General features: G+C 46.3%; 1 protein-coding gene across 1 annotated transcript; it reads right to left on the bottom strand.

Moving 5' to 3' along the window:
* Positions 1–4058: 4058 nt before the first annotated feature.
* On the bottom strand, positions 4059–8828 carry LOC135676310 (nuclear pore complex protein NUP35-like). The gene is made up of 3 exons (XM_065187336.1): positions 8133–8828; positions 6390–6501; positions 4059–4735 (listed from the first exon to the last, which is right to left on the bottom strand). Exons 1-3 carry the CDS (start codon positions 8735–8737, stop codon positions 4394–4396), a joined length of 1059 nt encoding a protein of 352 aa, XP_065043408.1. The 5' UTR covers positions 8738–8828; the 3' UTR covers positions 4059–4393.
* Positions 8829–17974: the final 9146 nt, after the last annotated feature.

The following is a 17974-nucleotide window of genomic DNA, read 5'->3' as shown; positions in this document are numbered from 1 at the left end:
TATATATATATATATATATATATATATATTACTACTAGAATATGAATCTTATATCACGGTTCAAAATTTTCGTCATCAACATTATGATCAAAGAGTTAGGAGGAAAGACAGACACCTTCAGGACCTTGGAAATCATAGTTGACAAAAGAGAAGCTCAACATCTTTTCTTAGCTCTTGACAAAACGAGAAAACAGAACATAAATATTTAATACATGGATGGAGGTTAAATGATGTGTTACTACTGAGGTAGAACCATCAATGACTCCACGCTCTATTACTGCCATCCAACGAAGTTATAAATAAAATATTTAATACAAAAATAAAATATTTAATGTGTATATTCATATATGATTTTATTCATGTTTTGTACAATATATAAAGATATTATAATAGATTTTGTAATCTTATTTTAGTTAGACTTTTATAATAAATACATATTATGTACAATTATCCTATAGAGATAAAATTATAAAAAAATCTAAATAATCATTTTAGGAGTTTTCTAGTTAATGGGTGCCGATCAATATAATATCCAAGAGATACTAAGATTGCACATGACTTAATGGGCCTATAGGGTGGTGTTTGAGGTTAGCTCGTTATTTTGTTCTATAGTTGTGCCATGTGGACACTTATAAGGACTTTTAATCATGGCAGATCATCTTGGATCATTTGTCATACGATTGTTCAGAACTTGCAAAGTTTATTATTATCATTTACGTTATTTATTAAATATTTACTAAAATAATTGCTAGTTGAATCTTGAGTTAAATGGTTCTTCTAACCCATCTTTTCTTTTATAGGAATTTTGAGATTAATGAAGGTGAAAACAAATTTATATTCCAACAAACCTAGATATTTCATAGAATTAGGTGATAGATCATACTCCAACAAATTCTTCGTTAGCCTCACCGAGTAGCAGTTTAAATTCAACAAATGATTCCTCAAATGAAATCTCTCTAGAAAAATTCAAATCACTAATAGAAATTTATAATTCAATATTTTTTTATTTATTTCAAATCAAGATGCAACTGAAAAAGAGGAATGATGAAAAATAATAAAGTAAAAAAATCAAGTAAATTGAAAAGAATAAAACATATGAGCTAACGGATCTATCAAAAGAAAAAAATTTATTAAATTAAAATAAATATTAAAAATAAAGTATAATATAGATGAAAGTATCCAAAGGCATAAGTCTTAGAGCTTGTAGCAAAAGGATATTCATAGTAATAATGTATTAATTTTGATGATACTTTTTTTTTTAGTTATTAGATTCGAAACGATAAGAACTTTCTTGGCTTTAGCTGCTCACTTGAGTTGATCTATTTATCAATTTGATATAAAATATATATTTTTAAATAAAGATTTATAAGAATAGATTTTATTACTCAACTTAAAAATTTTTTAGTTAAATAACATGAAGAAAAGTTGTATAAGCTAAAGAAGACTCTTTATATGCTTAACCAAGCTTTAAGGGCATGGTACACCAAAATTGATTATTAATTTCATTAAAAATAGATTTAAAATGAGTAATAATGAATATATTATTTTTCTAAAGAAAGAAGGTAAATTTAATATTCTTATATTTGCCCTTATGTTAATGATATTATATATATGGGTTCATCTAACTCTTCTATCGTAGAATTGAAAAAATACAGAATGAATAAGTTTGAAATAGGTCTACTGCACTATTTTCTTGGGTTGAAGATTAAGTATGGATTAGATGAAAATTTTATTTTACAAAGAAAGTATACAATTGATATACTCAAAAAGTCTAACATGATTACTTACAAAGCTGTATCAACACCCATATAAATGAGAAATTAAAACTTAAAAATGGTACGTATTTGACAAATGCGAGATAGTACAGAAGTTTAGTTGGAGGTTTAGTTTATCTAACTTATACTCAACTAGATATTACTTTCTCTATTAGTGCAATATCCAAGTTTATCTATAATCCAGGTAAACATATGCTGGAGTTATTAAAAGAATTTTACGTTATATTATCAAAATTACAAGGAAGGGCATTTGATATTCTCATAATTTTATATGTAAATTATTTGGTTTCACTAATAGTGGTTAAAAAGGAGCTTTAGATGATAGAAAGAATACATCAAGATCTATATCTTAGAGTTCAAAGAAATAAGCAATAACTATATTATCGATATTAAAAATAGATTATATAGCTATAATATTGATAGCTTATGAAATAATATGACTCCGAAGACTTATTTGATATTTTTTAAGAACAAAAAGAAATAATCAAAATATTTTGTAACAACAAAGTAACAATTGCAATGACGAAAAATTTAATATTTAATCAAATAATAAAGAATATAAATATATGTTATCATTTTATCCTAAGTGGAGCCATAATAATAAAGTATTGTAACATAGATGAATAAGTTATAGATATTCTCAGTAATTCACTTTCATTTCACAAATCGAGAGAGTATTGAGAATTCATTCGTATATAGTTATCTTAGGTAGTTATCATACTTTAGATAGTTCTAATCATGTTCTAAATAGTTATAACTATGTGACCCTTAATTTAAGAAGTTATTATCATGGATTAGTTCTTATACTTAACTTAATCGCGAATAACATGATAATATGATATAGTTTTCATTAAATCCTATATAGGACCATAATTCATGAAGTAAATATATATATACTTAATAATATTTTACAAATATATTTAGTCTTATCTTTTATTTAATATTATTTTATTTTTTATGATTGAAAATATTTTTTAATTATATCATAATATGTTATTTTTATCATTATGTTGCTCCTCCATCCCAACCCACACGTTGATGAAGGAGGACTAAGTTACATATCTGCAGGTTAACCTGAACGACATCGCCAAGTAAGTGAAGATGTTGTATGTAACACCCCTGATTAGTCCCACGTTGAAAATAGACAATATTAAGATTGACTTATAAGGGTCTGACAAGTGTATTATTATCAACTTTAGCTTAAATATTTTGGTCAATGGTTTAGACTAAACGAAATTGATGAGCTAGTTAGCCCATCAGGCTCGGTCAATGGTTTAGACCAAACGGGCATGTGACACCGTGCGAACCGCCGCTGCCACTTCTCTGAGTAATACTCAGGCCAATGAATGAGATCAAGCTCGGATATGTGGTTTCCTGTCGCATTAGAACATCCTTTGCATTCCCAGAATAAAGTTGAAGCATCTTATATTCTAATTAACATATAGTGGGATATGATTTAATGGAGGGATCTTCGAGAGACATTTGGGCGCAAACAGATCGAATATAATCTTTCTATAGATGTTGGGAAATGGGTATCAGATTCTCGAAATGGGGATTAGACTCCAAATGGATTATTAATATAAGTCAAGCAAAGATACAGGAAGAAAATAATAATAATAATAATAATAATAATAATAATAATAATAAAGCAAGTAAAATTTTGAAGATCTTAAATCGATTCATCAATAAATCAAAACGATCTTAATTTAAAAATATAAATATGAACGAGGTCACACCGGTTCAAATCGGTCCGAAAGCCCTAATGGCACAGTATAAATATGCTCTTTCTTTACCTTAATCCTTGTTTATATAACTATGAAGATTTACTTTTTGAGAATATATAGGGTGACATTTTGATTAGAAACTTTTTGAGAATGTTAGCACAATTAAACTCTTTTTAATTATTTAAAAATAAATATAGATTAGTCGAATTGAATTAAACGGTATTGAACCGATTCGATTAGGTTGGTCGTTTGGATTAGAACTATTTAAATTATTTAAAAATAACCATCTAATCATAATCGAACCATTTTTTCGATTCAATTTGAACCTTAATGCTTCGGTTTAAATCGATTTGAACCGAACCCGACCCAGCGAATGAATCAAAAATGACTTGATTAGGGTTGAACCGAATCCACTTTAATTGCAAGCGCTTGTGGCCACAACCGTGAGCACAAGGCGCTTTAAATCCACCTACATGGATGGTGGTTAAATGATGTGATACTACTGACGTATAACCATCACATGATCAGACAAACGCATGCCATGCTTTGCATCAAAGACTCCACGAAACAATACACCATACCTCAGATTCGATGATTAAACAGAAAACCAACGTCTGAGAAGTCGATCAAAGCTTACATCGTGCTTGCAGGCATTGCAAGAATCCCCTGACGACAGATGATGATAGTACAAACCGTTGCTAAGAACAATACTTGATTCTGGCAGCAAACTTACAAAGCAGAGGGTGATTATTGGCTTATTGGCCAAGATTAACATCAAGGGTGGGATTCGGATTGAGCTGCATGTCTGCATATTTTGGTGCTGAGGAAATATAAACTCTTGATCAGGATCGGTTAATGGACCAATACCAAATATAAAACAGACATTTGGGTCTTCTAAAAGCTAAACATCATGTCCATAACTTTGGACAGGGCAGACTTTGTAGGTAAGGCAATGGCTTTTGTAGAGCCTTGGCCAGTTTCACTGGTTGCACTGTTGCTGCTATGCTGCTGTTTATGGTGAGTCCAGGTAGATGGTGCCACCGGGCTCCGACCGGCAGAGCTCCCTGCTACTGATCCTAAGGGCATGGGAACCATGAAGCCCCTGTTATGGTTGCTTTCAAGATGCTCATTTAGATACTGCTTCTGCTGAGGATCGATAGGCTTCACCCCAATGATGAGAACACTGTTTAACTGCATGCCATGCTTTGCGAGGGCCTTCCGGGCATCGTATCGGCTCTGCATAGAATCGGAAAGAAGTGGAAATTCCATACTGAATCAGAAGATCCCAGCAAGCGAGACTCGGACTAAATGTAAGGGAGTATTAAAACATCACCAGAATTTTATATCATTCGTCTTCCAAGAAGTTTCATCATAATAAGAACACAATAATAAATCAATATCAAGGATAATAATCTCAGTACAATCAACAATTGGAGACTACAGATTTTTAAAATATTTGTACATAAACTGACACTTTTGTATAAACTGGTTCTACACTCAAAAGTTTCACCAATAATTGTAGCAGTATTTAGCAAAAGAGAACATGAAGTAAAAGGTGGAGAAAATGATTAAAATGTATGGCTAACAAACAACTGACTCTGAGTTTCCATGCAGGCCTCTTTCAAAAATCATTTTACTTGGAACAGTGTGTCACGAACGATCATCGCGCACCCGCAACAACTCCGTTCAACGAACCGTTCGTCGCTCGCATCTACATGTACAACTGCTTGTTAGCATGTTTTGTCTTGATTTTGAATCATTTTGCTTGTAAAAATGTAAGTTTGAACAAGTTGCAGCGCTACAAAGCGACCGCTCATCGAACCGAGCAAAACAACCCCAAAACAGCTCAAAACAGTTCCGTTTTCGTGTGCCACGGGCTGTTTTCTACAGTCCGCTTCCGCTCACCAAAACGTCAGCCATCTCAGCCCCTTGGAACCCCCCAGGTGACATCGGGCTGGATGGGGCTTCGGTATAGTGTCGGGCGTTGAACAACCTTTCGTAAGTTCGCACGTTACCTTGACGGGAACTTGTTGTCGCGCCTGGCACCCGATGAGCAACTGTTTGTGGACTTGCAGCTGTTCGTTCAACCCTCTAAAGTCCTTGTTTTCCCCCTCTCCCTCTTTTCTCTTGTGCACACAAGGTGCTCGCTGAATTGCTTGTAAAGCTTCCCCTCTTTTCGCGAGACGTCGAGACTTGTCCTTCGCTCGTTCTTTCGAACTAATCAACTTTCTCTTTTACGGGTCCTTCGGGACCTGCGAGAGGTTGCAAGTGAGCTGATCTTTGCAGAGCAATATCGCAAGGGCAAAGCGCGACTTAGGCAACGCAAGCTAAGTTCGCTTCTTGACCGCAAGGGTGCCTCACGCCTTAGGCAATTCCAGCTAAGGTCGTGACAAATAGGCAGAAGAAGAAGTTTGCTTCTAATAGGACAAAAGGAAAAGATGACCGGAAGAAGAGCAAATCAAGCATAAACAGTAGATGAATCCGAACCAAATTAATAGGTGCACCTCGATAAAACTAGTGTAGACGATTAACATTTGGACACCAGATAGAAATCAAGCAAATGTCTTTGTTATGCAACCAATAGTCGCAAGTCAAAATCCCTAATTTGCACTCTCATTTTCACACAATGGTAAAATCTTATGTAAGTTACAGATTCATGAATATAACGGTGAAATAAAGCATACCGTGTCTTTAATTGCTTGTTATTTAGGTATTTGACATGCTAATTAGTAATGGTTACAGAAAATCTGTCTGATGGTTGCCTAGAGCATTATGCATCACCAATTGCCTATGAGTTAGGTTGCCTAAAGCATATTGACATTATGCATAAGATTGAAACAGTATAAACCTTGAAGTATTTGACTAAATGACTTCAGAAAACAAGAGGTACCTGGTACAAAATATGCACCCAGTTAGCATCTCTTGGACCAAGGACGTGTTTCAGTATTACTCCAAATTTCTCAAATTCTTGCAGTACCAAGTTTGTATCACCAATGGAAAATCTGAAAGGTAACAAAGATATGAATAGCTGAAGTGCAATGAAAAGGTATACCAACAGAAAAATTTGTGGGTTTTTTTATTGTATCACAATTAACCACCATTTGAGAAATTACACAGAGAAGTCATGTGTAAAAGATGCAAAAGTCTTCTTAAATTATTGTGACGTCAAAATTATGTCATTATGGGCAAAACAACATGTGTGACCACAACTGATAGCGCCAAGTAATTGTCTCCAGCAACATAAAGGGTACACAAGGACAAAATTTTGCAAAGCCAAAAGTCATGGCATGTCTGTGCAAATCACCTGTAAGGTGCTGAAGGGTACCACCCACTGCTAAATGGCGACAATATATGGATGATAACAACCAAATGCAATTTTCATCCATTAATTAGTGCATTTTCATGCCTGAAACGGTACATACACCAACAGGCCGTCATGCTGGAAAACCACAAGACATGTAACATGCCCCTTGCAATAGGCTTGGTATTGTGCAGTAATTTAGGTAGAGTTAATTCTATAATAGAGACGTAATAAGACAAATTTTAACAAAAAAACTCGCAAACAAACAAAAGAGTTAAAGAGAAGAGAATACAACAGAAACATAAATAATATGAGAAAATGTTTCTGCAGCATAATACTAGGACCACTAATGTATGCCATAATCTCACATCAAATAATTAGACATATGAACTCTAGTATCAACAACAACAACAACAACAACAATAAAGCCGTAAGTCTCAACTATTTGAAATATGAACTATAGTATCAAACAACCAAAATTGTAACATTGCTAGATTGTCATAACCATAAAGGGTTTGGAAGGCAGATGTAGAGAGGCAGAAGAACTAGACACACATATGAGCACACAGACAAAATGCCACAAATATATTTGATTTAACTAAAATACAAATGAAGTTCTTATTTTAATGGGTTTGAACACGAACACTTTAACAAACAAATATGCATGATGAATATAGGGAATGAAACACTTTAAAGAACAATATTGTCAGTTTACTCGTGATAAAATGTTACATGGAAGAAACCACAGCTGAGGGGACAAACTCATTACTCAATCTATACATGGCACTAGCAGCAAGCTTTAACCTACTTTGGAATAAGACCAACCGAATGATGCAACAATCACACCTTTCTTTAGTAAGTTTGAGCAGAAAGCTTTGCAGAATGAGAAAGCTAAGAGAAAAGGACAAGGCTCACGAACAATATGCCCTAATTACTAGTTCAAATTAGCAATAAAAGAGAGCCAATCAAAAACATCCCCTGTTACAACAAGAAACAACCTTGAGGGATGCAAATTTTTATGATAGAAGTATTTTGAATTCGCAGGTAGCATGAGTAAATATGTAATGTACATCGTAATCCAAGGAAAATAAATCAACAACACGATACTTTGATTGACTAGTCCATGATCTCAGCAATTGCATTTGTTTCAGGCTATCAAAAATGTTCAAGAACAGTTCTGACCACAAAAAAAAATCTTTAAATTAATATGTGGCTTAGTTCGTTCATCCCCGATCTATAAAATCCCAACTAATAAGAGATCTCGTCAACCCTAAATGAAGAAATAGCGTTGCGTTTGACAAAATAGATGAGAAGTTTGTCGATGAGACATACCCGTACACGGTAACCCACTGCTCTTCATCGAGCGCTCCCGCCAAGGGCAAGCTATTCCGCCGGACTTCTGGCCTAGCCACTTCCCTCGGCGGCGGAAGAGTGATCAACGCCCCCGGCTGGACGATCCCGTCGACCGGCGAACTCTTCCCCTTCCCCGTACGGTCTCCGGTGCCGCCGCTCTTGCCCGGGGACACCCAACCCGAGTCCCCACCGCTCGGAAACCGGAGGACCCGAAACCCCTCGTCGGGGGCGCCGGAGCCACTGGGCTCCGCGGTGACCTTGAAAGGGGATGAGAACGAGGCGGGCCCATAAACGGCGTGCGGAGGGGTTCGGGACACGGGAGAGGGCGGCGTCAGGTCAGCGGCGAGGGCAGGCTCGGGGGAGAAGTCGACGCGGTCGCCGAGGGTGAATACGGGCGGGGGGGGCGGGTCAGCGGAGGCGAAGTTGTCGCGCCAGAGGGCGGAGACGGCCGCTGCCTGGCCGGGAGTGGCGAAGCGTCCGGCGCCACCACCGCCGCCGCGGCGGCCAGAGACGGGGGTTGCGAGGTCTCGGAGGAAGGGGGATTGCCTATCGGCTCTCGAGCTTCTTGTTGTCGCCGGATTCATCGTAATGGAGCACTCGTTCTTTCGGCCGGATCGAGGGCCGTCTAAAAGGTGCGTCGCAGAAAAGCTTAATACGGCGGACAAACCCTTAGGGTTCTTTTTTCCCTCTTTTATATATATATATATATATATATATATATATATATATATATATATATATATATATATATATATATATATATATATATATATATATATATATATATATATATAATGTAAATTATAAAAATTATTTTTATATTTAATCAACGATTATTTTATTAATATTTCAAAAATTAAGTAATAAAATATATTGTTTACTTTATTTTTTTAAAAATGGAATGATTAACATGACACGTATGAATCAAAAAATAGATCATATATGTCTTAACCTTAGTTTAGTATAGATAAACCTTTTCTTAAAACAGGTTGGATGTATCCTATCTAAAAAATGCGGCCCACTATTACCCATGCACAATAATTAGAAGTAGATATTTGTTTCTTTTTCTACAAATAGATAGTGAAGATGAGATTCGATCCATGGTTTTAATATCCAATAGTGTGAGTCAAAAGTCTTACTAGTTTAGCAAACCAACGGTAAAAGGGTTTAAGCATAATTCGATTGATATCATTAAAATACTATAAATCATTAAAATACTCTATCATTTGATATGCTAACTTCAATGTTTCACTAAATCATTTGAAACGTTACTGGCTTAAATATTGAAAAGGTCATGTAAAATAAGTTTTTTAATATAATTATTATAGGCTAGCGAGTTAAATCCTTAAATATCTCGACAACTCAATATTATTTGAATTCGAAAATAAACTTTAATCACATCAATATATTAGTCAGAATATATCATAAGAATGTCATAGACGATACAAAAATGATATTTATTGAAAACTAGGAATATTAATGATCGTATGAAGATAGCTAATAAACACATATCATGAACAATTAGATCAAACAACTTATATCGACATAGCCTATTTCCTCAGGACAATTGGACTCAATTTCCACCCAATCAGAACTAACTTAACTCGATTCACACCATAAGCAAAGTCCACATTATCGAATTCTAGCCCAAGATCTTACTCATATTTCTCTAGCAAAATAGATTCTATTAAAATAGAGCAAAAGTACCGAACTTGATACGTGGATGTCTACCTGATAGATAATGATAACAATTAGTATACAAAATCCATCATGTCAATCTTAATCATAATGAAAAATATTCATAATTTAGGATCGATAAATATTAATAAAGATGTGTTCATGGGCTCTCTCTCTCTCTTTCTCTCTCTCTCCTTCACTATCTTTTTTACGTTGAATGTTTGTGATAGGGTAAAACGCTGGCGTGACGTAATACCCCGGATTAGACACGAAACGCCCCCCCACGTCGGACGCCCAGCGCAGCACGTCGCCCTAGAACGAGCATTAACAACGACGCGACACTCGCCCACACCCACCGTACCCGAACAACCCCCTCGGCTGACCCCTCGGGGCCGGCCGAGGCAGGCGAAGGCACCGATTGACACCCCTCATACCCTGCGGCAGCTCGGCCCTCCACGCAACGCCCACGACGACAGACGCCATCAGAGGTACGACCCTGCCCTGCAGACAACTACGTCAGGTAACATCAAACATCCTCTATAAATACCCCTGAGTCCTAAGCAAAGGAGAGGATCACACACTCAACACACGGAGGTTTTTCCTCCTCCTAAACCCCCTCCACTTCTTTCTCTCACTTGATCGTCGGAGGGGCCGGGTCGAGCACCCCGACCCGACCTTTGTGCAGGTAGGAAGCCTTCAGAGATCACTGCCTTCGGAGATCCAGCGGGCTCGAGGAGCGCCCCCACGGAGATCACCGCCTTCCGGACTCGAACCAAGCCGCGACGGCCCCGAGGCCACGGCTAAAAAAGTTACTTACCGTAACAGATTGGCGCTAGAAGGAGGGCCTCCAAATGTCAGGCGATCAGCGATCCCACCTCGCCGGATCTTCGGCCGCTGAGCTCCCTGCTTTGGGGGAGCATCCCCTGCACAACGAAACTCACGACGACCGCCCCGCAGTAGTATCATAACGCTACTGGCGGCTGTTCAACGACCCAGGCTTGCCACCTGCCGACGGCGCGCCCGCCGACCCGTTGCCGGTAACACCCGAGGCTTTCCACGACCTCGCCCACCAGGTCCGGACCCTGACAAGCATGGTCCAGACCATCATCCCGATCATCTCCCAGCGGACCCCGCCGCACGCGCCACAGCAAGAGGCCCCCGCTCGGACTCACGCACAACTTCCCGAGCGCCCCGTCTCACCCCAGAACCCCGCAGCGGAAGACACGGCGAGCCGACCTGAGCCTGAGGCTCCGACCGCCGACTCGACTAACGCCCTACGGGCTCAGCTGCGCCTTGTCAGCCAAAGGCTCGACGAGGTACAACAGGAAGTCCGCAAGTCAAAAGGAGAGCTCGGGGCGGACGGACGCCTGGGATCCCCGTTTACCCCCGAGATACAAGATCAGGCGATCCCGCCCCACTTCCGCCTCCCGTCTCTCGATGCGTATGACGGTGCCACCGACCCGGCAGACCACGTGGCCGCTTTCCGCGCCCAGATGGCACTGTTCGGGACTTCCGACGCCCTGATGTGCAGGGCATTCCCAATGACACTGCGGGGACCAGCCCGCACATGGTACAGCGGTCTGAAGCCCGGAACCGTCACCTCCTTCGACCAGCTCGCCAAGGATTTCGAGCTCAACTTCCTAGCGAACGCCCGACCTAAGCCGTCCATGGCGTTGCTTCTCGGACTCAACCAAAAAGAGGACGAGCCCCTCTCCCATTTTGTGAGCCGATTCGCAACCCAGATCCGCGGATTGTCGGATGCTCACCCTTCTTTCTTGATGCAGGCGTTCATGACAGGCCTGCGACCGTCCAGGTTCTTCTGGTCGCTCGTGGAGCAACCCCCCGTCACAGTCCCCGAGATGCTCCAGCGAGCCAGCCAGTTCGTCGCCGCGGAGACCTGGATGGCTGGAAGGCGGGAAGAACACAAAAAGGTCAAGTCAGAACCGCCCCGGCAGCAACAACCCGCCGTCTCCCGACGAAAATTGGACCGACCCGACCCGAGGGCCCCCCTTCCCGCCTTGAATGCATCCCGGACCGAAATATTCCTACATGAGAAGGGAAAGGGGCTGCTCAAGGATCCTCGTCCGATGAGGAACCCCCGGGAACTCGCAGACCGCTCAAGATATTGCCGGTTCCATCGACAGCACGGGCACGACACCGAGCAATGCTATGAGCTGAAGATGCAAATCGAGGAACTTATTCTCAGAGGGCACCTTGGCCGATACCTCCGGCCAAACAAGGAACAGTCGCCTCACCCCGAGGGTCCTGTCGAGCGGCACATCGATGTGATAGCCGGGGGCCCCGCGTCAGGAGGAGGCTTCATGTCAGGTAGGAAGGCGTACGCCCGAGCTGCTCCCGACAAAGCCTCGGGGCACGAGCCGGAACCCGAGATCACCTTCCCAACCGGAGCTTCCGAGCGGCCGGACCACGACGACGCCCTGGTAATATCAGCCAGGGTAGCCAACGCACAGATGAGGAGAATAATGGTTGACACGGGAAGCTCGGCTGACATACTCTACCTCGACGCCTTTCAGAAGCTGGGCTTGGTCAAGGAGAATCTAAGCCTGATGTGCTCAGCGCTCACCGGTTTCACGGGGGACTCGATATCACCCCTGGGGGCCGTTACTTTGCCCCTGACTCTAGGGACCCCGCCGAAATCAAAGACAGTGATGACCACCTTCCTGGTGGTCGACCTTCCTACCGCCTATAACGCCATACTCGGCCGGCCCACCCTCAACAAGGTCAGAGCGGTCGTCTCGACCTATTACCAGATCATTAAATTCCCAACTCACGCAGGAGTCGGGGAAGCCACGGGGAGCCCCCGAGAGTCCAGGCGGTGCTACCTTACCGCCGTATCATTGGGCAGGAGGGCCAGGACCGAGTCACCTCTGGAGGATCCGCGAGAAGCAAAGAAATCGACTTCTCATCCCGAGCCGAAAGGGACCACCATTGACATTCCTTTACGGGAAGCCCGACCGGACCAAACCATAAGGATCGGATCGGAACTGCCAGAGCGGGAACGGGGGCAGCTCGTCGGTCTCCTGCGGGAGAATACCGACGTCTTCGCCTGGACCCCATCGGACATGACGGGCGTCGACCCAAAGGTCGCCGAGCACCACCTCAATATCCCACCTGACGCCCGCCCGGTAAAGCAAAAGGCCCGACGCCAGGCCCCTGACCGACAACGTGCGATACGAGAGGAGGTAGACCGACTCCTAGCCGCGGGCTTCATAGAAGAAGCCAAGTATCCCCAGTGGCTGTCCAATGTAGTCCTCGTAAAGAAACACAATGGAAGCTGGAGGATGTGTGTTGACTACACCAGTCTCAACGATGCATGCCCCAAAGACTGCTACCCCCTCCCAAAGATCGACCAGCTAGTCAACGCAACAGCCGGTCACTCACGACTTTCTTTCATGGATGCCTACTCAGGGTATAACCAGATCAGGATGGCGCCCGGCGACAGAGAACATACGGCCTTCCTCACCGATCAAGGTGTGTACTTCTACAAAGTCATGTCGTTCGGACTAAAGAACGCTGGAGCCACCTACCAGAGAACGGTAAATAAGATGTTCGCACATCAAATCGGGAGGAACATGGAGGTTTACGTGGACGACATGATCGTGAAGAGCCGAGAAGCCGGAACACACCTTGCCGACCTGGCCGAAGCCTTCACCACGCTGCGCAAGTTCGGCATGCGGCTCAACCACGCAAAATGCGCTTTCGGCGTCACCTCCGGGAAGTTCCTGGGATTCATTGTGCACCAGAGAGGGATCGACGCCAACCCAGAGAAGGTTCAAGCAATAATCAATATGAAGTCTCCCCGGACGGTCAAAGACCTACAGCAACTCAACGGAAGACTTGTCGCCCTGTCTCGCTTCCTCTCCCGATCGGGCGATCGTTGTCTCCCATTCTTCAAGGCGCTCAAAAACCCGAAGAACTTCCAGTGGACATCAGAGTGCGAGGAGGCTTTCAAACAAATAAAACAGCACCTGGCCGGCCTCCCCCGGCTTGCCTCCGTCTCCACGGGCGAGAAGCTGGGCCTCTACTTGGCGGCCTCCCAGCACGCAGTCAGCTCGGTCATGGTCAAGGAGAGCTCCGGCCAACAACTCTCGATCTACTACGTCAGCCACGTCCTAAGTGGACCCGAGGAGCGTTACCCGCCGATGGAGAAACTCGCGCTCGCCCTAGTGCTCTCGGCCCGGAAGTTGCGCCCCTACTTCCAGGCACACCCGGTGGAGATCATCACCGACCAACCTCTCCGGCAGGTCTTAACGAAATTTGATGTTGCAGGACGGCTCCTCAAATGGGCGGTAGAGCTCGGCGAGCATGACATAAGGTACGCGCCCCGGACCGCCATCAAGGCACAGGCGGTAGCCGACTTCATCGCGGAGCTGACGCAGCCAGAGGACACGGATCTGGAGAGGGTTCCCGAAGCCTGGACCCTACACGTCGACGGCTCGGCCAACTTGAAGGGCGCCGGGGCAGGACTAGTCCTCCTCGCCCCCGATGGACGCTCGTTCGAACGATCCCTTCGCTTCGGGTTCAGAGCCACCAACAACGAGGCCGAGTACGAGGCGCTCTTAGCGGGGCTAAGGCTGGCCCTCGAAATGCAGGTGACCGCGATACATGTCCTCACCGACTCACAACTCGTGGCCGAGCAGCTCAACGACGGATACGAGGCTCGGGACACAACCATGGCGAAATACCTGGCGCGGGTAAGGGACCTGACCACCAAGTTCCGCTATTTTACATTATCTAACGTTCCAAGGGAAGAGAACGGACGAGCCGATGCGCTAGCTAAGCTGGCATCGAAGCCAACCCCCGAAGCGTGGCCGGAAGTGGAGGAGCTCCCTGCCCGGGCAGTCGAAATTGCAACCACAGCCCCCGGCGGCACTCCAACCACGTGGGTACAAGAGCTGCTGCGCTTCAAGCAGGACGGAACCCTCCCCCCTGATGAGGGTGCAGCTCGGCGCCTGCGTCGTATGCACGCGTGGTACACCATGGAGTGCGGCCGCCTTTACAAGCGATCCTTTACCTATCCCCTCCTGCGGTGTTTAGAGCCTGACGAAGCCCAGATGGTTCTAACCGAAACCCACGAGGGGGTATGCGGCGAGCATATCGGCGGACGAACCCTGGCGCACAAGATACTCCGTCAGGGCTATTACTGGCCAACCATGCGCCGAGATGCCAAAGCCTACGTTCAGCAGTGCGGGTCGTGCCAGCAGCATGCCCGCGCGCCCCGACAGCCCGCAGTCCCGCTCAGTCCCATCGACTGCGCGTGGCCGTTTGCTCAGTGGGGCTTGGACCTGCTTGGACCCTTCCCGCCAGCCTCCAGACAAAGGAAGTACATAATTGTAGGGGTGGACTATTTCACAAAGTGGGTCGAGGCCGAACCGCTGGCGTCGATCACGGAACACCAAGTGGAGAAGTTCGTGTGGAAGAACCTGATAACCCGGTTCGGGTTACCCAAGGCCATTATCACGGACAACGGGCCGCAGTTCGCCGGTAGAAGATTCCGGAAGTTCTGTGCCGATCAGGGCATCCAGTTGAGGTTCAGCTCGGTTGCCCACCCTCAGACCAACGGGCTAGCCGAGGTAACCAACCGATCCCTCTTGGAGGGGCTCAAAAGAAGAGTGCCTCAGCCCAATCGGCCTGGACAGACGAGCTCCCCAGCGTCCTGTGGTCGCTGCGCACCACCCCCAAGGCGGCAACCGGGGAGTCCCCGTATAGATTGACGTTCGGGACCGAAGCTGTCTTGCCACCCGAGATAGCTATCTCCACCCTCCGGACGAAGGGCTACGACGAGGAAGTCTCCAACGAGGGACTTCGCGCAAACCTCGACGCGCTCGAGGAGCGACGCGCCGATGCGCACTTGAAGGTCCTCTCTTATCAGAGAGCAATCGCCAGGGTCTACAACAGGAAAGTACGCCCTCGGTCGATAAAGTTAGGTGACCTGGTCCTCCGAAAGACCGAAGTCAGCGACCCGACCCGAGCCAGGGGAAAGCTGGCCCCCAAATGGGAAGGACCTTATCGGGTCGTCGAGGTAGTCCGACCAGGCACTTACCGACTCACGTCGGCAAACGGTCGCCCTTTACCAAGAACCTGGAACGCCGAGAACCTTAAGAAGTTCTTCGTATGAAACAAGGAAGCTTTTCCAGAGAAGAAAACGATAAAGACCGAGGGAGAAAAAAGTTTTTTTCTATTGAAGATAGCAAAAAATGTCATACAAGACCCGACTTACAAAAGACCGACCAACTAGCAAAAACAAAAGCATAGGACCCCTGTCTTTATTGCTGAGGCTCCTCCAGGCGATCGTCAAAAGGGACCTCCTCCACCTCGAGACCAGGGTGGCGAACGCGGAAGCGGGACGTGGCAACCCGGTACCCATATTCAAAAGATACGCGCCCCGTCCGCGTCAGCCCGAGCTCAAACCCCCTCGACTTCTTGTACGTCTCGAGGGCCTCCTTGTCCTTCACAGGGCGAAGCCGGACCTCCTCCGCCAGTGCGTCCGAGGCCGCCTTCGCCTCGGCCTTCGCCTCGGCTAGCGCGTCCGAGGTCACCCTCGCTTCGGCCTTCGCCTCCTCCAGCTGCTTATTGAGGGAGCTTGCCTCCGACTTCACAAGGCGGAGCTCAGTCCGCTCCACCCTTATTGTCTTTCGGAGGCCTTCGTTGGCCTTCTTAGAGGCCCCGAGCTCCAACCGGAGGCGCGCCGCCTCCGCCTCTAGGTCCGATGCCCGCTGCTCGGCAGCCGCCACAGCCTCCGGGCCAGCCCCGGCCCGAACCTCCTCGATCTGCCGATGCAACTCGGCATTGCGGTTGACGAGGCCACCAATAACCCGGCCGGCGTCGCGCACCCTGTCCATCAGGGTCACAGCGTGGTGGAGACCCTGCATTAAGAGGAACAGTTCAGGAAGACCGGCATCGAACGGGTGAACATAAAAACAGAAACGTACGTACCCAGGTCAGCGACTGGGCGGACTTATTAAGCAACACGTCCGACGGAAGAATGTACAAGTCCCGAGCCATGTCGGGATGGAGCGCCCCTCGGAGGAACGTGGCGGAGGGATCCCCTCCGGCCCACACCCTATCCCCCCGGGTCAAGCCTTCCCAGCGCGCCACCAGAGGCTCGCTGGACTCCCCGGGTGGGACCTCGCTCGCCAGCCGTGTCTGGAACGGCTCCCCATCGCCGGCTGGGAGTCGACACAGGTCACACACGGAGACCGGGCGGGGACGTTTCCCGGTTGCCCGTCGGCTAGGTCCGGCCCCGCCACGACGCGGGCCCGCCTTAGGGACCCTCGACGGGGTCGTCTTCGCCTTCTTCGGAGGGCGCTCAGCCTCGACCTCCAGCGGAGCCGCCTCCGAGCCAGGCTGCGGGCCAACCGGCGGGGCGGGGAGAGAGGGTTCCGGGTCGGCCGACGGAGCAGGAAGAGGGGGCTCAGGCGTCTCGGTCCCCAGAAGCGAGTGGAGGTTCACCATTTCTGCAGGAAACAAAACGGGTTAGTCCCGAAAAGCCAGCCACGCCAAAACCCAAACCAGATGCCGTCAAAACATACCCTGAGGCATCGGGCTAAGGCCCGCCTCGACCAGCCACTGCTCGGTCATAGTCCGAATGGCCTGTGACCTAGGGAGGATCTCTCGGAGCCTCCCCAGGGCTTGCCGCTCTGCGTCGCCCAAACAGGGGGTGGTGTTGTCGACCGCCCTCGCGGACCATCGAACCCCGAAACCCCAGTCTTGAGAGCGGCTGATGTAGAAAAACCTCCCCTTCCACCCCTTGTTGCTGGAAGGGGCCCCCCCGACACGAAAACCCGTCCGGGCCGACAGGAAATAGCCCCCCGAACCCTTGCAAAGACGATAACAAGAGAGGAAAAGGTCAAGGCTAGGGGTAATGTCGGCGTAGTGACATTCCCCCAGGAATGCCACTAGGTAACGCCAAGAGTTAGGTGCCATCTGGGATGGCGATATCCGCCAAAGGGACAGGCAAGAAACGATGGGAGGGTGAAGAGGAAAGCGCAAGCCCGCCTCCAGGGCATCAAGGGACAGGGCAAAGCCCTTAGGGACCGGGTCATACGCCCGCTGCCCCGGCTCAGGGGCGCTGAGAAGGTGGTCCTCCGGGATGCTGTAACGCTCCCGGAGTCCCCCCAGCG

Source organism: Musa acuminata, chromosome BXJ1-6 (assembly GCF_036884655.1).
Source record: "Musa acuminata AAA Group cultivar baxijiao chromosome BXJ1-6, Cavendish_Baxijiao_AAA, whole genome shotgun sequence".
In the NCBI taxonomy this organism is placed as follows: domain Eukaryota; kingdom Viridiplantae; phylum Streptophyta; class Magnoliopsida; order Zingiberales; family Musaceae; genus Musa; species Musa acuminata.
The sequence above is the reverse complement of the archived record's forward strand: the minus strand, read 5'-3'. Positions and strand labels throughout refer to the sequence as shown.